A 24,044-nucleotide genomic window follows, 5' to 3' on the forward strand; every position below is an offset into this window, starting at 1 on the left:
GAGCACAGAACGTACAGCATGTATCAATTTCACATTTAAACCTGCTTGCAAGAAAGTAATTACTGCAATAACATTTATGAATACGTTTGAAAGAAATTTCTTTTACTTTATTTGTTATTAGGTATTTATGAGGTAATTTACAAATTTTGGGCCATAACAAATTATTAACATAGCTATTCCAGAGAGTCATTACATGAGGTCCAGACAACATCCCTTTAAAAAAGAGCTCGAATTTGTCGATTATCATTTTTAATAGAGAAGGAAAAGCAGATTCGACCAACAGTATCAAGAGGATCCAGGAACAGCAAAGGAGAAGGGGAGCACGTGTTTTTACACAGCATTTGTAAACCAGAGGGGACAGCATCCATTATGGTTGTATATAGACGAGTTCCTAAATGACCCTGCTTTGCACTCGATGCCCTTATTTTTTTTCAGCGTGCCGCTTTCTATAGGATTGTGCGCGTGCGCAGTGCTTAGCATCTCTGTTAGGCGTTTAGCACTGCAAGGCTTCCGTAGTTCACATGTAGCATGAGCCACACGTGAATTCTGACTGAAAACATCCACGCCAACAGTTGACAAGTCTCTTTGGTGTGAATATTTAGCGATCTGGTTTGTTTTTGTTCATAGATGATACACTATGGCATAACTGAAGTATCTTCGTGGAAAGATAATCCTCGGTAAGTCGCAAGACGAGATATATTGTAAGGCTAACCTTGCTAGTTACATTGTGAATGTGAAGTTTTTCAGGGTTTAATGTGCATGAAAATAAACATGCTTAGTTTATCTTAAATGTATTGCATTTTCTTCATGTTTATGATTAATGTAAGACTGGAAATATCATGTAAATTCTAAATAATAATTCATTAATATCCTGTGAGGGTTTGTTCCAGGGATGCTCAACCCTGTTACTGGAGATCTAAGTTACATCAAGTTACTCCAACCAGTTACTCCAACCTACATCAAGCACACCTGCCTGTAATTATCACGTGCTGTTCAGGTGTGTTTGATCAGGGTTGGAGCTGAAATCTGCAGGAAGGTAGATCTCCAGGAACAGGGTTGAGCACCCCAGGATTCATTGCATTTACAGTTAAAGTTCGCCTTATGTTCTACTTTTTAGTGTTATTGTTAGTAATAGTATAATTTAATGTTTATTAAAATTATTTCAGATTTTATTTTAATTTTTCAGTTTTCCATTTGGAAGTTTGGTCAGTAGTAATTATTATTTTTGTTTAATATTATTATTTTTAATAATCAATGAGTATTTTTTCTGTATACTTTTGCCATATACTATGAATAAATCTCTTATTGTTATGTTTTTACTTTTACATTTTTATTTTATTTTAGTGTAGTGCTTTTGACATGTTTTTTCTGTTCTAAACAAGTTGCTCTATACAAGTGTAATATTTAATAATGGTCTGTTATAGTTTTAAGATTGTTTGGTAATCTTTCTACATTTAACATTATTATTAGACATTATAAGTCAACTCTTTATATTTTGAGTTTCCCTTTTTAATTTATTTAAAGTTTTATTAAACTTATTTTGTGTGTTGTGTGCATGGACCAGTATAAGATTCTGGCGGTATGATAACCTCGGATAAAAATATCAAGGTTTCATGGTTTTACAGTATTGTGATTACTGCTTTATATTATATTCTTTTTAAATTTCTAGGTAAAAAACAAAAACTTTTTTCCACAAAATATTTCATTTTGAGAAACTTTTCCAATATTTTGGAGCAGTAAACATGTTATATAATGTCAATAAATAGGTCAATGAATCATTGACTTCTGCTGTCTTAATTAGTTTCCAAAACACAGATTTCTTTACAATTTAAAATGGCATCTTGGATATAAATTCAGCTGGAGATACCAATAATACCAAAAATGTAAAAACAAAACTTAAAAAACCTTACATATACCGTAGGAACGGTATTGCAGAAGATTTTGTAGGTTTTAAAACCTTGACGTTTTCAAACTGCAATATACCTTGAAAACAGTTATCGTCCCATGCCTACACCTGAATGATTTTGTCCGCACTCATTAACTGAAATCCATTTTTTCTGTCATCAGGTCACAAGACTTTTTCATGGCAGATGTTAGTATGTACTGTTCTTCAGCTATCCTTAAAGTGTTCTGGTTTGTCATCAGCATTTCCTAAGCACAGATCCGTCCTCCAGATCCTTCCTACAGCACGCACCTGTGTCTTCACAAAATTCAGGACAATGGACAGTAATACAGAATCCCGAGACTCCAGCAGTATCACTACAGATGAACCAATGCAAGACACAAGCCTCCAGCTCCCATCCAGCTCCACAGAAAGCAGTCAGACATCATCTACAGATCCTGGGCTTTTACCAGGAGAGACTGTGGTCAGGGAGGGAAAGGCTGCTATTTTATTCCCAAATGCTAATGAGGTTTTTTACAACCCAGTTCAAGAGTTCAACCGAGATTTAACGTAAGTGTTTTTTTTTTTAATCTCGCTTTTAAACTTCTTTTAAACTACTTTAAATATACTACCTAATTATTTTAATTTAACACTTTAAATATAATATATAAAAGTTAATATATAAAAGTTATAATATATAAAAGTTACTCACACTTCACCTTTTCAGAACCTGTTTGAGTTTCCTTCTTCTGTTGAACACAACAGAAGATATTTTGAAGAATGCTGGTTAATGGCACCCTTTAACCCAAGCAAAACTAAATAAATAACCAGTGTTTTACGGTTTTCTGAGTTTAAAAGTAATAATTATATATATATATACATACATACATACATACACATATATATACACATATATATACAGTTGAAGTCAGAATTATTATATATACACAATAATTATTGAATTATTATATATATACATAAATACATACATATATATATGTATGTATGTATGTATGTATGTGTGTGTAAAGATTTTTTTTCTTGAAAACTTTTCTTGAAAAATGTGCTTTTGAAATTTTTAACAGTTTAATACTTCCTTGGTAACTTTATTTTTGTGCAATTGAAGTACATTTGTTATGTTATTATATAGTTTTATTTTGTTTTACAATCTGGTTTTTGAACTCAGTTGTGCGGTGATCACTGAGTTTGCTCGGGATCAGCTGGCTCAGAGGGGCGTCCGGATCCTGGTCCCGGGTGAGAAAGACAGAGTCGTAGTTCAGCTCTCAGAGGAGAAGAACGGTGCGGGAGATCAGGAGGCACCAGAGCAGCCTGAACAAGAGCATCCAAAGGAAGAAGAAGCTGCTGAGAAAGAGTACATAACTGCAACTGTTGGAGAAAGATGTGAGGTACACTGATCACTGTTCTTTTATTGTTAGAGATATTCTATGCTAGCATTTATTCAGATTTTAAAAGACCTTTGTTTTTTGTTTTTTTGTGTGTTTGCTGCTTTTGTAAGAAACCTCTGTATTTTCTTGGTGCTAAAAGATTGACTTTAATGTTAGAGACAACAAAGCCAAGAAAACTGAGTCTTTTATACAGTTTTTTCCTCACATGCATGTTTAAAGTCAGAATGAAATCAAAATTTCTTCTTCTTCTTCTTCTTCTTCTTCTTCTTCTTCTTCTTCTTCTTCTTCTTCTTCTTCTTCTTCTTCTTCTTCTTCTTCTTCTTCTTCTTCTTCTTCTTCTTCTTCTTCTTCTTCTTCTTATTATTATTATTATTATTATTATTATTATTATTATTATTATTATATGTATATAGTAGTGCTTGTTATAAACAATGTTTCTGTGCACTTCATTATTTAGTAAAATTGTATTTGCTCTCATAATCTTTTATCCAAAACCATAACCTTCCCTGCCCCTCAAAATGACTTTTTCTAATTTCTAATCACATGGAATGCCTTTAGGATGGGGCTATCAGGGCATGTCTCCTTTCAGCTCTGCCTTCATTCATTTGTCAGTCTTGTCAGTCCATCTCCTAACAATTGAATCGTTTCCCAAAGAAAGAATAAAGTCATGCTCCGCCCTTCATTTTTTTCAAATTTCTGTTCCGTTTCAATTTAATTTACCTTATGAGACGGGGGAAAAAAGGACAAACTTAACATCCATTTCATGGCAGCTTTAACAATCATTTGTCCTTCCATACATGTGTCCCTTTTACCTTATTCCTCTTCTTTTGTTACATACATGGGCATGATGGTAAATTAACTTACATTTCATCTCGCACTCTCCTGCAGGCCCTTTATAGATACAAGAGATATATATGATCATAATAGTAGATTATACATGTACATGCAAGGCTATGTTCACATTGATTATAGTTATGTCCTACTTTTTAGGTTTACAGTAGTTTTATTTTGCACTTATGTCTATTTCACGATTTTAAAATTATGATTAATGCAAAATTTTTTTGTTTTCGTTTTTATTTTTCTCTTTAATTTTAGTTAAAGTTTTGGTAATTGTATGGTTTTTTTTCAATGTCTCCCTTTATATTTTGAATTGAGTAAAAAAAAATAATAATTAAATTCATTTAACATCTTAGTAATTAGTATGTTGGAGAATAATTTTTTTAACTTTTAATTAACTGAATGAAATTTTATAAACACAAATAGTTCGAAATTTAATTCATACATGAATATAATATTTTTAATATCATATTTAATAATATTTTTATGTTTTAAAATTTACCTTGTTTTACCACTTTGTTAGCAAGATTTACCACAGTGTTGGCCTTTAGCATATTGTTAACATTTTCTAGGCTAATTAACTTAGGAATTGCTTGTAACATAAATAGGTTAGAAATATCAGTTAAATAAATACTTAAATTGCTATGAAGGACTTTTATATTTTAATTATGGAAAATAATGTGTATTGAATATAATAATAAATAGAATACAATGTGTTTTTTTTTAAATAATTAAAAAATGTGAAGTAAAAATTAATGTAGTCCTTATTTTTAAATAATTCTTCACATTTATTTTCAGAATTTAGAATTCATTTTAGGTGTGAGGTAATTTATAACATTCAGTTCTTTTACTTTTTCTCTGTTTTTCTGTAGGTATTTTGTCATTTTCATTGGTGTCTTTCTAAATTACATTTTCCTCTTTTGAAACTTACTTTGGCTGAAAGTGTCTTCCATATAAATTAATGTGACTGATTTTTGCTGAAAGCGCCTGCCGGATGGATGAATGAATAACTGCAATAAAGTGATTGATCTGTGTCTTCAGCAAGGTCTGCGTGTGCTGGAGGGTCTGGCAGCCTCAGGTCTGCGTTCTGTACGTTTTGCTCTGGAAGTTCCTGGCCTGAAGAGCATCACTGCTAATGATTACTCTGCTAAAGCTGCTGCTCTGATCGCCCGCAATGCACAACACAACAACGTGACCCACATCCTGCAGGCCAGCCAAAGAGATGCCAGGTCTGAGCGCCATCTACTATATTTTGCTTGGGTTATTTTAGTATGGTTTCAGTTGTATGTATAAATAATTTGAATTATCTATGCTGTTTAATTTGAGCTTTATTAATTACGTTATGTGCTTAGGTCATTTTTATTTTTATTTGTCTTTATTAGCTCAATTTTTTGTTTCAATTTTTAGCCTTTCATAATTTGAAATAAATTTTGATCATATTTTATATTTTTAGTTTTTGTCTGATTTTTTTCATTTTATTCTAATCATATTTCATTTTATTTTGGTAATTTAGTTTTAGTAGTTTCTTTTATCATGTGCTTTTTATTTTTGTTTTTTAATATTATGATGTATCTTTTTCAGTTTTTCTTTATTTTATATTTAAATGTAAAGCTTTGGTAAATTTGTTTTGAGCTTTTGTCATTTTTGTAAGTTGTATGTATAGTCAGACCCATAAATATTGGGGCATTGACACAATTCTAACATTTTTGCCTCTATAGACCAACACAATAGCTTACAACAGTTTGCATATGTTCCTTCCACTTGTTAAGGGACCAAAAGTAATTGTACAGAGTAATAATCATAAATCAAACTTTCACTTTTTAATATTTGGTTGCAAAGGTATGTGTAGACATCACCAGACGCTGGGTTTCATTCCTGGTGGTACTCTACCAGGGCTCTACAGCAACTGTCTTAAGTTCCTGCTTGGGGCATTTTCCCTTAAGGTTTGTCTTCAGCAATTGAAATACGTGCTTAATCAGATTCAGATTAGGGGATTGACTTGGCCATTGCATAACATTCCACTTCTTTCCCTTCAAAAACTCTTTGGTTGCTTTTGCAGTGTGCTTTGGGTCATTCTCCATCTGCAGTGTGAAGCACCGTCCAATGAGTTCTGAAGCGTTTGGCTGATTTGAGCAGGTAATATTGCTTAAAGAACACCAGATTTTATCTTGCTGCTTTTGTCAGCAGTCACATCATCAATAAATACAAGAGAACCAGTTCCATTGACAGCTATACATGGCCACGCAATGTCACTACTACTACCATGCTTCACTGCTTAGGATCATGAGCAGTTCCTTTGTATGCAAATACTCTCCTCTTCCCATCACTCTGGAACAAGTTGATCCTGGTCTTATCTGTCCATAGGTTTTTGTTCGAGCACTGTGAAGGCTTTTTTAGAAATCTAATCTGGCCTTCTTGTTTTTGAGGTTCTTGTGGTGAACCCTCTGGTCTTCTGTTGATTGTTGACTCTGACACACATACACCTACCTCCTGGAGAGTGTTCTTAATCTGGCCAACTGTTGTGAAGGGTGTTCTCTTCACCAGGGAAAGAATTCTTTGGTAACACACCTGGCCATGGAACAGCTGAGAAGCCAATTGTCCCATTACTTTTGGTCCCTTAACAAGTGGGAAGCACATGCAAACTGTTGTAATTCCTACACCATTCACCTGATTAGTAATGATATATATATACCCTCAAATTAAAGCTGACAGTCTGCTGTTAAAACACTTCTTGTTCATTTCATTTTAAATAGATTGTGTTGGTGTATAAAAAATGGTTGGAGAAAAAAATGTTAGAATTGTGTCCATGCCCAAATATTTATGGTTCTACCTGTGTATATATAGTTTTTAGAGTTTAAAGCTTTAGTATGTTTGTTAATTTTATGTTTTAAGCTCTTAATTTGCCCTTCTTTTTTCCGATATTTTTTTTTTTCCTTTTTTTCTTTTTCCTTTTTTTTTTTTTAGTTTAAGTAATTTTCTTGTGTTATGTTATTTGAACAGCTTTTATTCCAACATATTTTATTACAGTAGTAGTAATTTGATAATTTCTAATAAAATAAAATCTAATTTTATTCTAATAAAAGTTTAAAATAGTTTAATTTTATAACCTGATATTAAATAATTTATTTGTATTATTGTTTTATTTCAGCTTTATTTTACTTAACAAAAACTACCAATAATACCTATTTAACAGTTAGCAGCTAGCAATAACAATCACAGTTAAATCCTGTAATATCTTCACGTGTCCAGTATGGTGATGTATGAGGCACGAGGGAGGAAGGAGCGATATGATGTCATCGATCTGGACCCTTATGGCAGCCCGTCTCCATTTCTGGATGCCGCCGTCCAGGCCGTCAGTGAAGGAGGTCAGTCTGATTACTTCTGATCACTTCTCTTGCATTTACTTCTAACGTCTCTAACACAAGTATTCGGACTCTCTCTCGTCATCAGGGCTGCTGTGCATCACCTGTACAGACATGGCAGTCATGGCTGGAAACAGCGGAGAGACCTGCTATAGCAAATATGGCTCAGTGTCCATCAAGTCCAAATATTGCCATGAGATGGTAAGTTTGGCCCATTGCCTTGCCACTGTGTTTTTTTTGTACGCAAGTTATATGATATTATATCCATATTTTATTTTGTAAATGGATACTGTGAACTAATCCTAAACTTGACGGTTATATTAAATTGAAGTGAATTAGTCTAAAATTAACTATAACAGCAGTACACCAGCACTCGTCTTCACTCTTCTGACTGCCTGAATTGCTGGAAGGTTTACTCTCTTTTTTTTTTCCCTATGTTAAGCTTTGACGCAATCTATATTGTGATAATCACTGTAGAAATAGAGATGAATAGAAATTTAGTTGATTTTTCTTTTCTAGGCTCTGCGTATAATCCTGCACAGTTTGGATCAGCGAGCAGCCGTGTATCAGAGATATATTGAGCCTCTGCTGAGCGTCAGTGTGGATTTCTACATTCGTGTGTTCGTCAGAGTCAAAACAGGCCAGGTTATCGTCAAAAACTCTGCAAGGTAACACGGTTTTCTATATCTGTTAATGTAGAGAGAATCATACACTGGGTTTGTACAGGTGCTGGAAATTCTTAAAAATGTTTGACTTTTAATCAACGATTTTCAAGGTTTGAAAAGTGCTTAGATTTAAGATAAACTGCTTAAAAATGTAAGTGTGTTGCTTTTAATATATAATTTATTTTAATAAATAAGTAATAATAATTGACAGTTAAAATAAAATAAAATGGGCGTCACAGTGGCGCAGTGGGTAGCACGATCGCCTCACAGCAAGAAGGTTGCTGGGTCATTTGGCATTTCTGTGTGGAGTTTGCATGTTCTCCCTGTGTTCATGTGGATTTCCTCCGGGTGCTCAGATTTCCCCCACAGTCCAAAGACATGTGCTATAGGTGAATTGAATAAGCTAAATTGGCTGTGGTGTCTGTGTGTGAATGCAAGAGTGTATGGGTGTTTCCCAGTGTTGGGTTGCAGCTGGAGGGGCATCCGCTGTATAAAACATTTGCTGGATAAGTTGGCGGTTCATTCTGCTGTGGCTACCCTCTTTGCTGAAAAGAAAATGAATATTGTCAAATATTGTTTCGAGTGTGTGTTTGAAGCATTTTTAACTAAACTGAACTAAACTATGAGTAGTAAGAAAAGTGTGTGTGTGTGTGTGTTTTTTCCAGTAAACAGGCGCTGCTGTATAACTGTGTCGGCTGTGGTGCATTTCATCTGCAGAGGATGGGGAAGAGGATAAACCAAGGCAAACAGTGAGTATTTGAAAACCCAGATAACTGCATTTTTATCCATTTTCATAAGTCATGTTTTGTTTTTTTGCCAATGAACTCTTCAATGCTTAGTAAAAAAAACATGATTTTAGACATAATTTCATCGGTTGTGCAACTGAATATTCATTTTGATCTTTGATCTTCTCTCTCAGCATGTTTGTACTCCCAAAATGATTGTGTGTTTTTATAAGTGTGTATTTATGTGTTTGTTACAGTATGAAGTATTCAGCAGCCACTGGTCCACCTGTAGGACCAAACTGTGAACACTGTGGACAGAGACATCAGGTCTGAATCCTTAATATCTCGCTTAGACTAGCCCTTGGAGCTTTCAGAACTTCACCTTCTCAAAGCCTATACACTGAATCCAGTGGTGGTTCACCTCTTTATATTAGCCGCTTGGAATTGTCTCTCCAGTATGCATTGAAAATAAAGACAAATCAACACAACCCAGCTTTTAAACCAATCTTTCAACTTTAATATCTGGATTTGTGTGAGGCAAGACCCAGCTACATTCAACCATTTGTTGTACGGATCAGAACACGTATAAAAAACTTAAATGTAAATCTTGATTCCATCCACCAGACTCTCATTTGGCCGGTCCCACCATGGAGGTTAAATCTTCTAAAATTGTAAAATTTTTATCAAATGTAAACCATAAAAAAACTGTGTTATATCATTATCTTATATATTATTATTATTATTATGTATGTACTTTACCTTGTGTATTATTTATTATGGTGGCTTGAAAAGCCAGCATACTGTTATCTATCTTAAACTTATTATTATTCTTCTTCTTCTTCTTCTGAGACTAATTTCTAAGTGTATCTCCTCCTAGGCCTTTCAAGCTACATACTTCAAACTTTCGTCAAACCTTCAAACTGGTCTGACTCGGGTTGCTATATCTTTTCTAACTGATCCGACCTTGGGTTTTCCGAAAAACGACCCAGAAAAATCCCAAAAGTCCCATTGACTTAACATTGGGTCAAACTTTGTGAGCTCATAACTCTGCATCAGACTGTCCTACAGACTTCTAACTGGACTCATTTAACTCAGTCTAGCCAGCAGCCAATAACTGATGACTTTTTAACTTACTAGCCACTCCCTAGCAACCACTTACAGCACCCTAGCAACTGTCCCATAGACTTCCATTGTAAAAGACTCCCATTTACTTAACATTGGATCAACCTTTGTGAGCTCATAACTCTGCATCAGACTGTCCTACAGACTAGAGTCTGGCCTCATTCAACTCAGTCTAGCCAGCAGCCAATCACTGATTACCTTTAAACTTACTAGCCACTCCCTAGCAACCAATTTCAGCACCCTAGCAACTGTCCCAGAGACTGTGACTAGCTTTTCTAACACATGCTAACAGTTTAAACTTCCTACTGACATGCTAATCTTGCTAGAAAGGTGCTAGCAACACGATAGTGACATGCTAGTCATGCTAGTAACATGCTAATTCATGCTAACAACATGCTAATTCATGCTAGAAACAAGCTGATTCATGCTAGAATCATGCTAGTAACATACTAATATCATGCTAGTTACATGCTAATTCATGCTAATATCATGCTAGTTACATGCTAATTCATGCTAGAATCATGCTAGTTACATGCTAATTCATGCTAGAATAATGTTAACTACATGCTAACTCATGCTACAATCATGCTAGTAACATGCTAATTCATGCTAGTAACACGCTGGTAACATGCTAATTGATACTAGAATCATGCTAACAACATGCTAATTCATGCTAGAAACATGCTAGTAACATGCTAATTCATGCTAGAAATACGCTAGTAACATGCTAATTCATGCTAGAATCATGCTAACAACATGCTAATTCATGCTAGAAACAAGCTGATTCATGCTAGAATCATGCTAGTTACATGCTAATTAATGCTAGAATCATGCTAGTTACATGCTAATTCATGCTAGAAACATGCTAATTCATGCTAGAATCATGCTAACAACATGCTAATTCATGCTAGAAACATGCTAGTAACATGCTAATTCATGCTAGAAACATGCTAGTAACATGCTAGAATCATGCTAGTAACATGCTAATTCATGCTAGAAACATGCTAGTAACATGCTAATTCATGCTAGAATCATGCTAGTAACATGCTAATCCATGCTAGAATCATGCTAGTAACATGCTAATTCATGCTAGAATCATGCTAGTAACATGCTAACTCATGCTAGAATCTTGCTAGTAACATGCTAATTCATGCTAGAATCATGCTAATAACATGCTAATTCATGCTAGAATCATGCTAGTAACATGCTAATTCATGCTAGAATCTTGCTAGTAACATGCTAATTCATGCTAGAATCATGCTAGTAACATGCTAATTCATGCTAGAATCATGCTAATAACATGCTAATTTATGCTAGAAACATGCTAGTAACATGCTAATTCATGCTAGAATCATGCTAGTTACATGCTAATCCATGCTAGAATCATGCTAGTAACATGCTAATTCATGCTAGAATCATGCTAGTAACATGCTAATTCATGCTAGAATCATGCTAATAACATGCTAATTCATGCTAGAATCATGCTAGTAACATGCTAATTCATGCTAGAAACATGTTAGTAACATGCTAATTCATGCTAGAATCATGCTAGTAACATGCTAATTCATGCTAGAATCATGCTAATAACATGCTAATTCATGCTAGAAACATGCTAATTCATGCTAGAATCATGCTAATAACATGCTAAATCATGCTAGAATCATGCTAGTAACATGCTAATTCATGCTAGAAACATGCTAGTAACATGCTAATTCCTGCTAGAATCATGCTAATTCATGCTAGAAACATGCTAGTAACATGCTAATTCATGCTAGAACCATGCTAGTTACATGCTAATTTATGTTAGAATCATGCTAGTTACTTGATAATTCATGCTAGTAACATGCTAATTCAGACTCGGCTTTTCAAGCCACCATAAAGTTTGTCCTCAAACTTTAATATCTAGTTGCTGTTGGTGACTTTTAGTTAGAATATTTTTGTAACTATAGAAAAGTGGTATTTCTAAAATGTGGTAAATTTGATCTCTTTTTTTTTTGCTATGACATAGCCAAAGAAGCTGAAATGGCAAAAACTCAAAATTCTCTCTCTCTCTCTCCTTAATATATCTGTGTCTGTATACTACAAAAATGAAATATCTTATTTATAGGAAATGTTATTTATTTCTTTATTTTTACTATGTTTTATCTGTTTGTTTGCTCATCTCTCCCATTTTACATTACATGCTAATTGAAATTTGCTACAAATTTGGCGGCATGCTTGTTCTTTTTTCCCCCTATAATTTAGTAATCCTCATAAATTAGTTATGACATTCAAAAGCTTTAGAATTCGAAATCTTTAGGTGCGTCCCAAATCGCATACTAATGCACTATTCTACGCCATTTTGTAGTATAAATAGTCTAAGTAGTGCGTTCACATTGAAAAATCTCAAAATAATAAGTGCACTTTAAGGCCCAAATCCAATTCTACCCCTTAACCCTTACCCCTACCCCTCGTTTTGCGTGTTCCCATGAAGGGGTAGTGGTGTCCCAATTCTCTTTAGCTTGAAGGCATAGGGCTAAGGGCAAGGGGTAGATTCTCCTACAAATGAAGATTTTTCAGGACCACACTCAAAACCAAGGGGTAAGAAAATTTCCCAGAATACACCAGCATAGCTGCACACGGACGTAAGGATCCACAAATTAGTATTTTTGTCATTGTTATGAATTTTTACAGCAAACACGTCTTAATATATTCATAACCACGATCGTGTTTTACCGTCATGCTTTTTAATAAAAACCGCTAAATTTCTCTATCTATAATCCATAATAATAACTCCTGTATAGCAGTCCCACAACATTCTGACACTCGATGACACTCAATTACCCTGTCAGAAAAGTCTAGTGGCTGGGAATGAGCTTTTTACAGTGTCTGGTATAATGTTGATGTTGTTTTTTGTGTGTTTACATAAATGAATATGGCCACTGTTTAAATGCGCAGTATAGTTACGATCTTATTGCCACATTAGATCATTTTGATAACATAATATATGCCTTCAGTGATTTCCTAAAGATAAAAACCAAAAAATAACACAACTGGAATAACTACAGCAGTCGCAATCATCTGATCTCATATGAAGCAAGAGATCGCAATGACTTATGATGACGTGTGCAGGTGCTGTAGTGCTGTCCCAATCCTTAGGGGTACATTTTGAAGCCTTTCCCCTTAACACTCGGTTTTAAGGGGGAAGGGGTAGGGATGCAAAAATAGAATGGGGGATTGGGCCTTATTACCCGGATGATGCACTTACTCAACCAGTGAAATGAAGTGTGGAATGATAAACACTTCACACACTCAGTGGCTGCTGCTTTGCTTGCGTAGTAATGTAATCCTTATGTTGGATTACATTATTTATTTTGGATTGAAAACAAAATTCTCCTACGAGAGGGATTATAGCGCCTCCCGATTGTGAATGCAGTTATTTTCATGGCAGGTATTATTTGGGACTTTGGTCAGTTATTTCACGTATTTGGCAACCGTCAAACGTCATCGGGGAAACAGTTTAACTTTCTGCTTAGTAAAAAAACCTTTAGTGTTCCATTTGGGATGACACTACATACATACTATGCTGTTGAGTGTGTAAGTGCATGAGTACTTAGTGCATAAGTGCAAAGTGTGCCATTTGGGGTGCAGCTTTTATTGTCCAGACATATGGAAATTCGTTTTTGACCTCTTTAACATCACAAATACAAAAGCACAAACAAAAAGCTTCCTACACCACAGATTACCAACACACAACCCTGAACTTAAAACCTGTAAAACCACAGAATAACATACAAACTACTTCATGGTCATTTGTTCAATATAGTAATAGCAGACGGTATAAAAGATTTCTTAAAAATATTTGTTTTTGCTGTGGGCACTCTGTATTGTCTACCAGAAGGTAGCTTTTCAAATATATAATAAAGAGGATGAGTAGAGTCCTATCTGTGAGGGTTTCTGTCTGATCTGGTTTATATACAGTTCCACAAGCTGCTTATGGGGGTCCAATATGATCTTTCTAGCTGTGTTAACAATCTTTGCTAGTTTATACTTGCTTCTCACTTCAAGATTTCCGCACCAGCAAGAAATATTATAGGAGATAATACTTTCGACCAGACTGGAATAAACCTTCCTTAGAATACCCTTACTAACATTAAAACTATTTCATTTTCTTAAAAGAAAGAGTCTCTGTGTTGCATTTTTATAGATGTAGTCTATGTGTTCAGCAAAATTTAAACTACCATCTAAAATAATCCCTAAGTACTTAAAACTGTTTACATACTCAACATGTTGACCCTCAATAATAACTGGACGACATGTAGGCTTAAAACTCATCATGTATAATGCTTTTTGAATCAGACATTATGAAAATACTCCAAGGTTCTATATTAGTATCTGATTTGTGTTTGTGATGTATATAAAAATGTATTAGTAGTATTTATGTTTTAGTTTTTATATACTTAATATGAGTAATATCGATCCCGTATTACCATATATGAATTTGAACTTCTAGTTATTCCTCCATCTGTGTTTTTAGTTGGGTGGTCCTGCCTGGGCGGAGCCTCTTCATGACATCACCTTTGTTCAGAAGGTTCTGGGTGCTGTTTCAGGAAACCCCACTCGCTTCAGAACGTCAAAGCGGATCGAAGGAATGCTCAGCATGGTGACTGAGGTCAGTCGTTGATGAAATATTCAAATCCATTGCCATGATTATAACATCTTAAATGTCTCTTGGCAGTAACAGGTTAACTAGAGAAAGAGTTCTGTCTGTGTGCGTTTCAGGAACTGCAGGATGTTCCTCTGTACTACGCTTTAGATCATTTGAGCAGCACCCTTCATAGCAGTACACCACCCATGATGCAGTTCAGGTAAACTAATAGCAACATGTTTAATCTGCGTCATTTACATTACTGTTACAAAGCTTGTGGTCAGTATTGCCACTTTTACTTCTGTATGGATGGAGGATTTCCACTGTGTACAATTCCTGGAACTTTATACTACCACCTCGACTGAGTGAGCTTTATATTGGTGTTCAATCGCCATTTACAAGATAAATAGCAGCGTCTGTGACTTGTTGCATGATTGGTATTAAGGACGTCTTTACAAGTTTACAAATTTGCTTTGATTTCTTTAGAATATATCATTTAAAGACAGTGTACCTCATAATGTGGCAATACATACAATAATATGGCCTACTACTCGCCCGTTCCTCCAAACAGGTTGCCAGGTAGAATAAAGGAAGTGATCACTCTTGAACCTATGACAGTGAATAGCCAAAAAGCAATAAAAACAAATGAATGCTCCTACGAGCTGTATTGTTATTAAATGGGACATGTAAACATCATGATTTTGCCAAGTACGATGCGATCCTGGATTGAAATCTATGTTGATCCTGGAACATCGTTTTTGTTGGAAAAGTAATCCATACCTATTCCCTACCCCCTAAACCCAACCATAATTGTAAATTATTCCCAAAATCAGAGGGGAATATGACTGTCATGTAGAAGTGCATAAACCTAACCGAAATGCCTAATCTTAACATAAACGGTAAACGAATTCCTTAATTCTGATTGGCTGATTGGAATGTTGTTCCATGATCAACATAGATGTTAATCCAGGAACATGTCCTATTTGCAATGCAGATCACTAATTGTGAATTGTCAATGCATTCGTAATTGGATTTTCTATACAAAATAAACCTAACCTGCTAGATTTATAGTCACGTGAAAAAGTTTGGACACCCTTTTGATTTTCAGGACATATTAAATAAATAAAAACTTTTATGGTCCTTGACAGGTCTTAAAATTGGGAAGAAAACACCTCACATTATTTATTGAACAAAAATAAAGCCAACGTAGAGCCACCCAATAAAGCCATGGGTGACTGTAGATCCACTTTTAGCAGTAAATACTTCAATTAATCATTTTACTGTATGACTTTCATATGCTAAAATTAAGCATGGTAAAACAGTTAGCAGAGTAATTGGTGGTTCATTCTGCTGTGGCAACCCCTGATGAAGCAGGGAGTAAGCCGAAGGAAAGCGAACGAGTGAGTTCTGTTGTAGATTTGCTGGTGTGTGTGGGATCATGTCTTAGTATAGCATGACCCAATTTTGGCTAAGCTTTAGCTGTGGGATGGGCATTGTGTTCACACACACCTGATGGCTCCAAAACTGCTAAATCTTTTGTTGATGATTAGTTCAGGCATTCAATTAGCAATTCCGGGCTTTATGTTTCTTAATACTTGTTCTTCGTTCTTTAGCTGTTTTATTCAGCTTAGGTTTTATTTTTCAAGTTTTAAGACCTGCTAAAATTTTTCTTGTTGATGTCCTGATAATGCATAAACTGGAATAATATCACAGGGTGACCTAACTTTTTCCACACTGAAAATAGGCAGAAACCGTACAATCATTTTCAATGACTGTTGCAAGCATTCCTGTCATTGGTAGATGAATTATGTAACAGCAGAATAATGTGTATGCAGTAAAGGTGGTAAAACTATAACCATGTCTACTGTGCTATCAGAATTTTCAGGAAATCAGTCATGCTATGAATTGTTTCTGGTTTCATTCCAATCAAAGTGGTTTACCAAATTCTTCTCCTGCAGTATAGCCACAAACTTTGGTCAAAAAACTATGTTGCTCCGTCTTTTTTTCTTTCACTTTCGTATCTCTCAATATAACTTAAAACAGTCCAATCAAGGTGGAGCAAACCACTAACAAATTAGTAGGGGTGATATCAGCAAACGTACCCAACTAAACATATCAACATATGTAAACCGTACATGTACTTGAGCACTATTAAAAAATAATATTAAATTAAATGATGGCTCTTACATATATAATCCCACCGATTTTAAAGTTGTACTAAACTGCAGTGAAAAGCTCAGTGAGCCCCCACCAAGCATTTTTTTTTTTTAAAAAAGAAGTCTAATAGACGTCTAAACATAGTCATCCTGGCTAAAACAAGGCTAAATTTGGGCTATCAGTGAAAATCTAATAGACGTCTAAGAATAAGCCAAAACTAGCCTAGTCGACTAGTGTAGTTTTGGGCTATTTTTAGATGTCTTAGATTTTCACTGATAGCCCAAATTTAGCCTTGTTTTAGTCAAGCTGTCTACATTTAGATGTCTATTAGACGTCTTTTTAAACACAAAATTGTTTGCTGGGCCGAGTCTAGTCAAGTTGCAACACACAGGAAATCTTCCAATTTTGTATATTGATAAATATGAATTATTACATTCCAAGTTGGCTGGTATGTTGATATGCATAACCCTTCACACTGTTTCTTGCGTATTTTTATAATTTAAGATATTACATTTCTGTTGTGTAGGTCAGCCCTCCTGCATGCTGGATACAGAGTGTCTTTCTCTCACGCCTGTAAGAACGCAGTGAAGACCGATGCTCCCGCAGGGGTGTTATGGGATATCATGCGCTGCTGGGTGAGCTGCCCTCATTCACTATTAAAGAGCCCATATTATGGGTTTTTGAAAATGCCCTTCCATGTAGTGTGTAACACAGCTCTAAGTGAAGTGAAATATCCAGCTAAGGCTTAAATCTGTAAGTGTACAGTGTTTAAAACTATTGATTCATCTATAAAAGAGTCGACTCATAGTGCTTCAAACGAGTCGCCTTGATAACGAGTCATTAGGTGTTTCGCGATGACGCAGCCACGAAACACAAGCCTCGCCAGTAGTTACGCGCGCAAACCAGGGAGATTTGAAACCTGCGGCCCCGCCCACTAACACAGAAAAAACACTAGACACACACACACAGACGCCGCCGGTCCAATGAAGTCACGCTGTGCTCAGATGGATAATATTGACAGTCTCTACCCAAAGATGAGTTGTTAACCTGGTACAGTACACGCGGTTACTCTTTATATTCTCTTATCACATGTAAGCCACGTTAAAAACGCGACGCGTGCCGCTTTGTTTACGGATTTAACGTTAAAGGCTTTTGTGAGCTCGTGTTCCACTGCCGTTTGTCGTTGCTATGGCGATCGATCGTAAGCTAGGAGACTTGTGTCACTTTCCCTAGTTCTTCTGAGGAGCGTTGTGTGTGTGTGAGAGAGAGAGAGAGAGAGAGAGAGAGAGAGAGACTCGCGTCGCTTTCCCTAGTTCTTCTGAGGAGCGTTGTGTGTGTGTGTGAGAGAGAGAGACTCGCGTCGCTTTCCCTAGTTTTTCTGAGGAGCGTTGTGTGTGTGTGAGAGAGAGAGAGAGAGAGAGAGAGAGAGAGACTCGCGTCGCTTTCCCTAGTTCTTCTGAGGAGCGTTGTGTGTGTGTGTGAGAGAGAGAGAGAGAGACAGAGAGAGAGAGAGAGAGAGAGAGACTCGCGTCGCTTTCCCTAGTTTTTCTGAGGAGCGTTGTGTGTGTGTGTGTGAGAGAGAGACTCGCGTCGCTTTCCCTAGTTTTTCTGAGGAGCGTTGTGTGTGTGTGTGTGAGAGAGAGAGAGAGACAGAGAGAGAGAGAGAGAGAGAGAGAGACTCGCGTCGCTTTCCCTAGTTCTTCTGAGGAGCGTTGTGTGTGTGTGTGTGTGAGAGAGAGAGAGGGAGAGAGAGAGAGAGAGACTCGCGTCGATCTCCCCAGTTCTTCTGAGGAGGGTTGTGTGTGTGTGTGTGAAAAAAGCCTTACACTATGAAGCGCGTGTGCACTGTGACTACGTTTATATAGTTGATTACCAGCTGGGCATTTCACTCTGTCTCGTGCTGAAGCCTGTCACTGTCGACCAATCGCAGCAGGCTGTCATCGGTCCAATCAGCGCAGATTAGCTTCGCGCTGAGGAGGGGGTTGGGAACAAATGAATCGCTGAACGATTCATATGGGAGTCGTTGGGATAATTAGGTAAAAATAAATGCAGATTATAAGACCATCAAAGTGTTTTATGACCTTGCATGCATATTAGACTGTTGTTGGAGACCCTTACAACCTAAATATGACCCTATTTCATGTATAATATGGGCTCTTTAACATCCGATCTAAAAGTCCTTTCACTTTTCTAATGGCGCTTCTCTCTTTAACTCCTCAGGAAAGGTCTAATCCTGTGAAGAGAGAGCGATTATCAGAAACCAGTCCTGCTCACCACATTCTCTCCAAAGAGACAACGTAAGCAGCATGTATTTACTTATTTAATCCTCATGCTTCATTCAGTGGAGATCACAATTGGAGAACAGTTTATGAATACTTGATTTAAAAAATATATTTTAGTCTTTGTTTAAATTTCGAAGGAATTTTAGCTATATGCTTCATCAAGCTAGTAAAATAGTGTCAAATTAATAACTCTGTTCCTTTTCAAATATCTACTTTTTTATTTTCACGTCTCATAAATATGGTTAAAGGGTTAGTTCACATAAAAAAGAAAATGTAATCTTTATTTTATGCATGTATGTACGTATGCATGTATGCATGTATGTATTTATTTATGTATGTATGTATGTATATATGTATGTATGTACAGTTGAGGTCAGAATTTTTAGCCCCCATTTATTTTTTTCCCCTTCTGTTTAATGGAGAGATTTTCTCAACACATTTCTAAATATAATAGTTTTAATAACTCTTTTCTAATAACTGATTTATTTTATCTTTGCCATGATGACAGTAAATAATATTTTACTAGATGTTTTTCAAGACACTTCTATACAGCTTAAAGTGACATTTTAAAGGCTTAACTAGGCAGGTTAGGGTAGTTAGGAAAGTTATTGTATAACGATGGTTTGTTCTGTAGACTATTGAAAAATATAGCTTAAAGGGGCTAATAATTTTGACTTTAAAATGTTTTTTTTTTTTTTATTATTAAAAAAAATATGTGGCTTTTAATAAAAGTAAAACAAAAGACTTTCTCCAGAAGAAAAAAAATATTATCAGACATACTGTGAGACTGTCCTTGCTCTGTTAAACATGATTTAGGAAATATTTGAAAAAAAGAAAAAAAAAAAATCAAAGGGGGGCTAATAATTCTGACTTCAGCTGTAGGTATGTATGCATGCATGCACATACATTTGTATAAACATGACTTATATTCTTACATTATTTAGAACATTACTATTTAAAAGATATTTAAATTGTAGATAGATACTTAAATATATTCAAAAGACTATTTAGAAGTATTAATCTTCTAACTTTAATCTTCTGCTATACTCTACATGCATTTAATTTTTATTTGAATTTATTTATTCTTTCTTGTGTGCTTTTTGACCTTTATGAGTTTACTTTGTTGAATACAAAAAATATATTTTGAAGAATGCTGGTTGCTTGCACCCACTGACTTCCATAGTATTTTTTATATACAGTTGCAGTCAGAATTATTAAATATTTCCCAAATGATGTTTAACAGAGCAAAGACAATTTCACAGTATGTCTGATAATATTTTTTTCTTGAGAAAGTCTTATTTGTTTTATGTCGTCAAGAATAAAAGCAGTTTAAATTTTTTTAATAAACATTTTAAGGTCAAAATTATTAGCCCCTTTAAGCTATATATTTTTTTCTACAGTCTACAGAACAAACCATCCTTATACAATAACTTGCCTAATTACCCTAACCTAGTTAACCTAATTAACCTAGTTAAGCCTTTAAATGTCACTTTAAGCTGTATAGAAGTGTTTTGAAAAATATCTAGTCAAATATTATTTACTGTCATCATGGCAAAGATAAAAGAAATCAGTTATTAGAGATGAGTTATTAAAACTATTATGTTTAGAAATGTGTTGAAAAAAATCTGCTCTCCGTTTAACAGAAATTGGGAAAAAAATTAATAAGGGGCTAATAATTCTGACTTCAACTGTAGTACAGATGTGAAAGCCTTTAAATGCCATCTGAATTTCTTTCTAAAATGAGCATATTTTTTGCCTCTTGTGTGTAGGTTTTATGGCAATTAATAGCTTCTTTTTATTTTGTTTAAGATGGAATTACTGAATATATACTTAGGAGGCTAATGGAAATGCTATTTAAAATTGTATAACGTTTATAAAATATTAAAAATGTATAAAATAAATATAAAAAATAAAAATATATATAATTTTAAGAAGAAAATTTCAGACATCACTTGGCTTTTGCATCTGAACTCTTCCTATGTTCTTAATTTATTTTTCTGCTGTTGAACAAGATGAGTAAATGATGACCATTTTCATTTTTGCATGAACTATCCCTTAAGAATGCTGTTTTTTTATTACCATTAGGATAACTATTAGAAGTCAGGAAATTTAGGCAGGTTTTTCCTCTTATTTTGATCTCCACTGCATGTTTCTATTAGGGCTGCACAATATTGGAAAAATATAACATTGCAATATTTTTTTATTCTGCGATTATATATTGCGATATGAATACAATTAGATCAGTTCAATAACTATTTGAAAAGAATTTATCAATTTAGATTGATTGGGAATATTCTGTAGGGCAGTGCATAAAATATAATAAACAGTCTTCAAGCATAGAGAAATTCAGTAAAGAAAAAGATACATATTTACATTTTTTAATTTATTTAATAAAGCATTTTATTGTTTTCTGATGAGTCGAACAGTATTCAGGTAAACAGTAATTGAATAATCATATGTAAAATAATACTGCTTCTTTTTATAAATAAATCAATGAATTGAATTGTTGTTAATTTGTCAAAGGTGCAAACGGTACAATTTATTATGCCTGAATGCTTTTAAAACCCTCACACAGTCCCAGGCCTCAAAACACTTGCGAAATAACAAATTATAATACAAACTCAACATTGCCTATCCTGTGATGTGACTATTGTGAACGCTCACATTGCGATATCGATGCTGAAATGATATATTGTGCTGCCCTGGTTTCTATAAACCACTTTCTTTACCTTTACCTTCACACTCTCGTTTAGTCTTGAAGCCTGTTTTGAGATCAGAGAGGACGCAAACCCTCAGTCACGGAAACGTCACCTCACCCGGTTCCAGGAGAATCCACAAGCCAACTGGGGACCAAAAGCACGTGCCAAAGCTGGGTGCGTCACTCTATCCACTGCTTTCTTCAAATGAATCACAATCTTTTCAATGATGCTCAATGCCCAAATCCTCTCTCTGTGTTTAGTGGAGGAATCTCCTCAGAGCTCGAGGACAAAAGAAAACAGTTTCAGGGGAAAAGGAAGAAACCGATCACACACTCCTCTCAACTCAAGAGTTTCCCCTGTAAGAAGTTTCGCAAGGTACGGTTACTTGAAATCAGTAAATGATAGGGATTTTGAACATTTTTACTACGCAATTAAAAGGTTAAAAACTTTAAATTCTGTTCTTAATTATTAGCCAACAGTTCCCCTGCAACTTCATTTATCTTCTGAATACAAATGAAAATATTTTAGATGAAATCTGAGAGCTCTCTCATCCTCTATAGCAGTGTTTCCCAACCCTGTTTCTGAAGGCACACCAACAGTCCACATTTTCAACCTCTTTCTAATCAAACACACCTGAATCAACTCATCAGAACATTAGAAGAGGCTCCAAAACCTGAAGTTAATGGGTCAGATAAGAGAAACACCGAAAATATGTAGTTAGTGTGCCTCCAGGAACGGGGTTGGGAAACACTGCTCTATAGACAGCAACAGAGTCATTAAACAGGGTTCCCACTCTTTCATGGACACCAAATTCATTTAAATCTCTGATCATTTTAAATTGAGCACCTCTGTAATTCACACCACTATTAAAGTCCTTCCTGTACTTTTCATTTACACTTAATACTTACATTAAAATGGCAAAATGATGTTATTTTCATAAATGTTGACTTATAAAGTCATGTTCAATAAATTGTAATAGAATTAATTGAATTCAATACTAGTAATATTAAAATGTGCTTTCTGGAGTATTTATAAAATGCTTTATTTGTCAAAAGACTTCATTTTAAGAAATTTAAATTAAGAGTTTCGTAGTTTTTTCGTTCAGTTTTTAAAAGCAACACAGTACAGTTGTTGAAATACCACCATGAACTTTAAATTTAAGCACTTTCAAGGACCTATGTTTGGTTTTAAGCACTTTCCAGGCCTTGAAACCATGTCTGAAATTCATATATATATATATATATATATAATTATAATTTTTTTTTTTTTTAATACATACAACGTATGTCCTACACCCACATATGGGAATGCTCTGAGGAGGCTATCGGAGTGAGGCTAATGGGCTGTACTCGCCAGCTGGCCTCCGGTACACACTATTCTACAATATGCTGTAGCATTCTTTAAAAATAATTGTAGATAATACATTGATACACTTTAGTATGCTCCAAAAGCTTTTTACTATAAATTACTATTGTATTTTAGTTGAATTACTGGTGCGTGGGATGGGTGCAGTGCTTTGAAACAGTAGAAATGTATGTATTTGACGCCTAATCTCTGGCCATACACTTTACTGACCCACAAGGGTGTTTAAACCTTTTTAATGCAAATTCGGAACAGTCATGTGAGTATAGGCAAAAGTGAAGCTTCGGACGTCACTGATCACGTGATGATGGCAAAATAAATCATGCTTCGGTACACTGCTTCACTGTATTTTTTTTTTTGGATACACGCTTCAAAGCCTCTGTGGACAACGTCACATCACGACTGCAATCTTTAGTGTTTTAATATGAAGGAAATAAAGTAAAATATGTTGTTGTTTTTTTTTTTAAGATGAACTGCTTTTTCAGCCAACAAAACAATTCACAGCTTTTTTTTTTTTTTTTTTAACTAATGAAGTTGTTATTATCCTTTCTTTTCAGGGAACATGCACACTAGGAGACAAATGCTGCTATTCACATCAGCAGGAGAAGGAAGCTGAGGAAAAGCTGGATTAATTGGTTTTCTCACTCTTGGATGTTCATCACACAGCTGTGAAATGTGTCCCGCGTTCACTAGTTAATGAGCGATACTTTGAGATGTAAATGAAATCTCTCGTAACCATTTCAAATCTGTTCACAAGATCAGATTTTCGTTAATTGGAGTTGTGCAGAATTTGATTTTTGACAAGCCCAGGATGCCTAAATGGGACACATTTTATTCTGTTTTACATCTTAAATGTTTTATTTTCACCTGGCAAATAAATACAAAAATGAACGCTTTTAGTAATGTACAGGACACATC

General features: G+C 35.0%; 1 protein-coding gene across 2 annotated transcripts; it reads left to right on the forward strand.

Moving 5' to 3' along the window:
- The first annotated feature begins 498 nt into the window (after window positions 1–498).
- trmt1 (tRNA methyltransferase 1) lies at window positions 499–24,025 on the forward strand. 2 transcript variants are annotated; one of them, XM_056467896.1, is made up of 16 exons: window positions 499–677; window positions 2,068–2,452; window positions 3,069–3,288; window positions 5,167–5,354; window positions 7,375–7,490; window positions 7,576–7,688; window positions 8,007–8,155; window positions 8,818–8,901; window positions 9,135–9,204; window positions 14,516–14,650; window positions 14,761–14,846; window positions 17,310–17,418; window positions 19,004–19,080; window positions 21,819–21,938; window positions 22,025–22,139; window positions 23,684–24,025. In XM_056467896.1, the coding sequence occupies exons 2-16, from the start codon at window positions 2,091–2,093 to the stop codon at window positions 23,756–23,758; spliced, it is 2,019 nt and encodes a 672-aa protein (XP_056323871.1). In that variant the 5' UTR covers window positions 499–677; window positions 2,068–2,090; the 3' UTR covers window positions 23,759–24,025. The 2 variants fall into 2 exon arrangements, with proteins under 2 accessions (XP_056323871.1, XP_056323872.1); XM_056467897.1 differs by having other exon boundaries at window positions 500–677; window positions 2,146–2,452.
- The last annotated feature ends 19 nt before the right edge of the window (window positions 24,026–24,044 follow it).

The sequence above is a fragment of the Danio aesculapii genome, chromosome 11, assembly GCF_903798145.1.
Source record: "Danio aesculapii chromosome 11, fDanAes4.1, whole genome shotgun sequence".
NCBI classification, from domain to species: domain Eukaryota; kingdom Metazoa; phylum Chordata; class Actinopteri; order Cypriniformes; family Danionidae; genus Danio; species Danio aesculapii.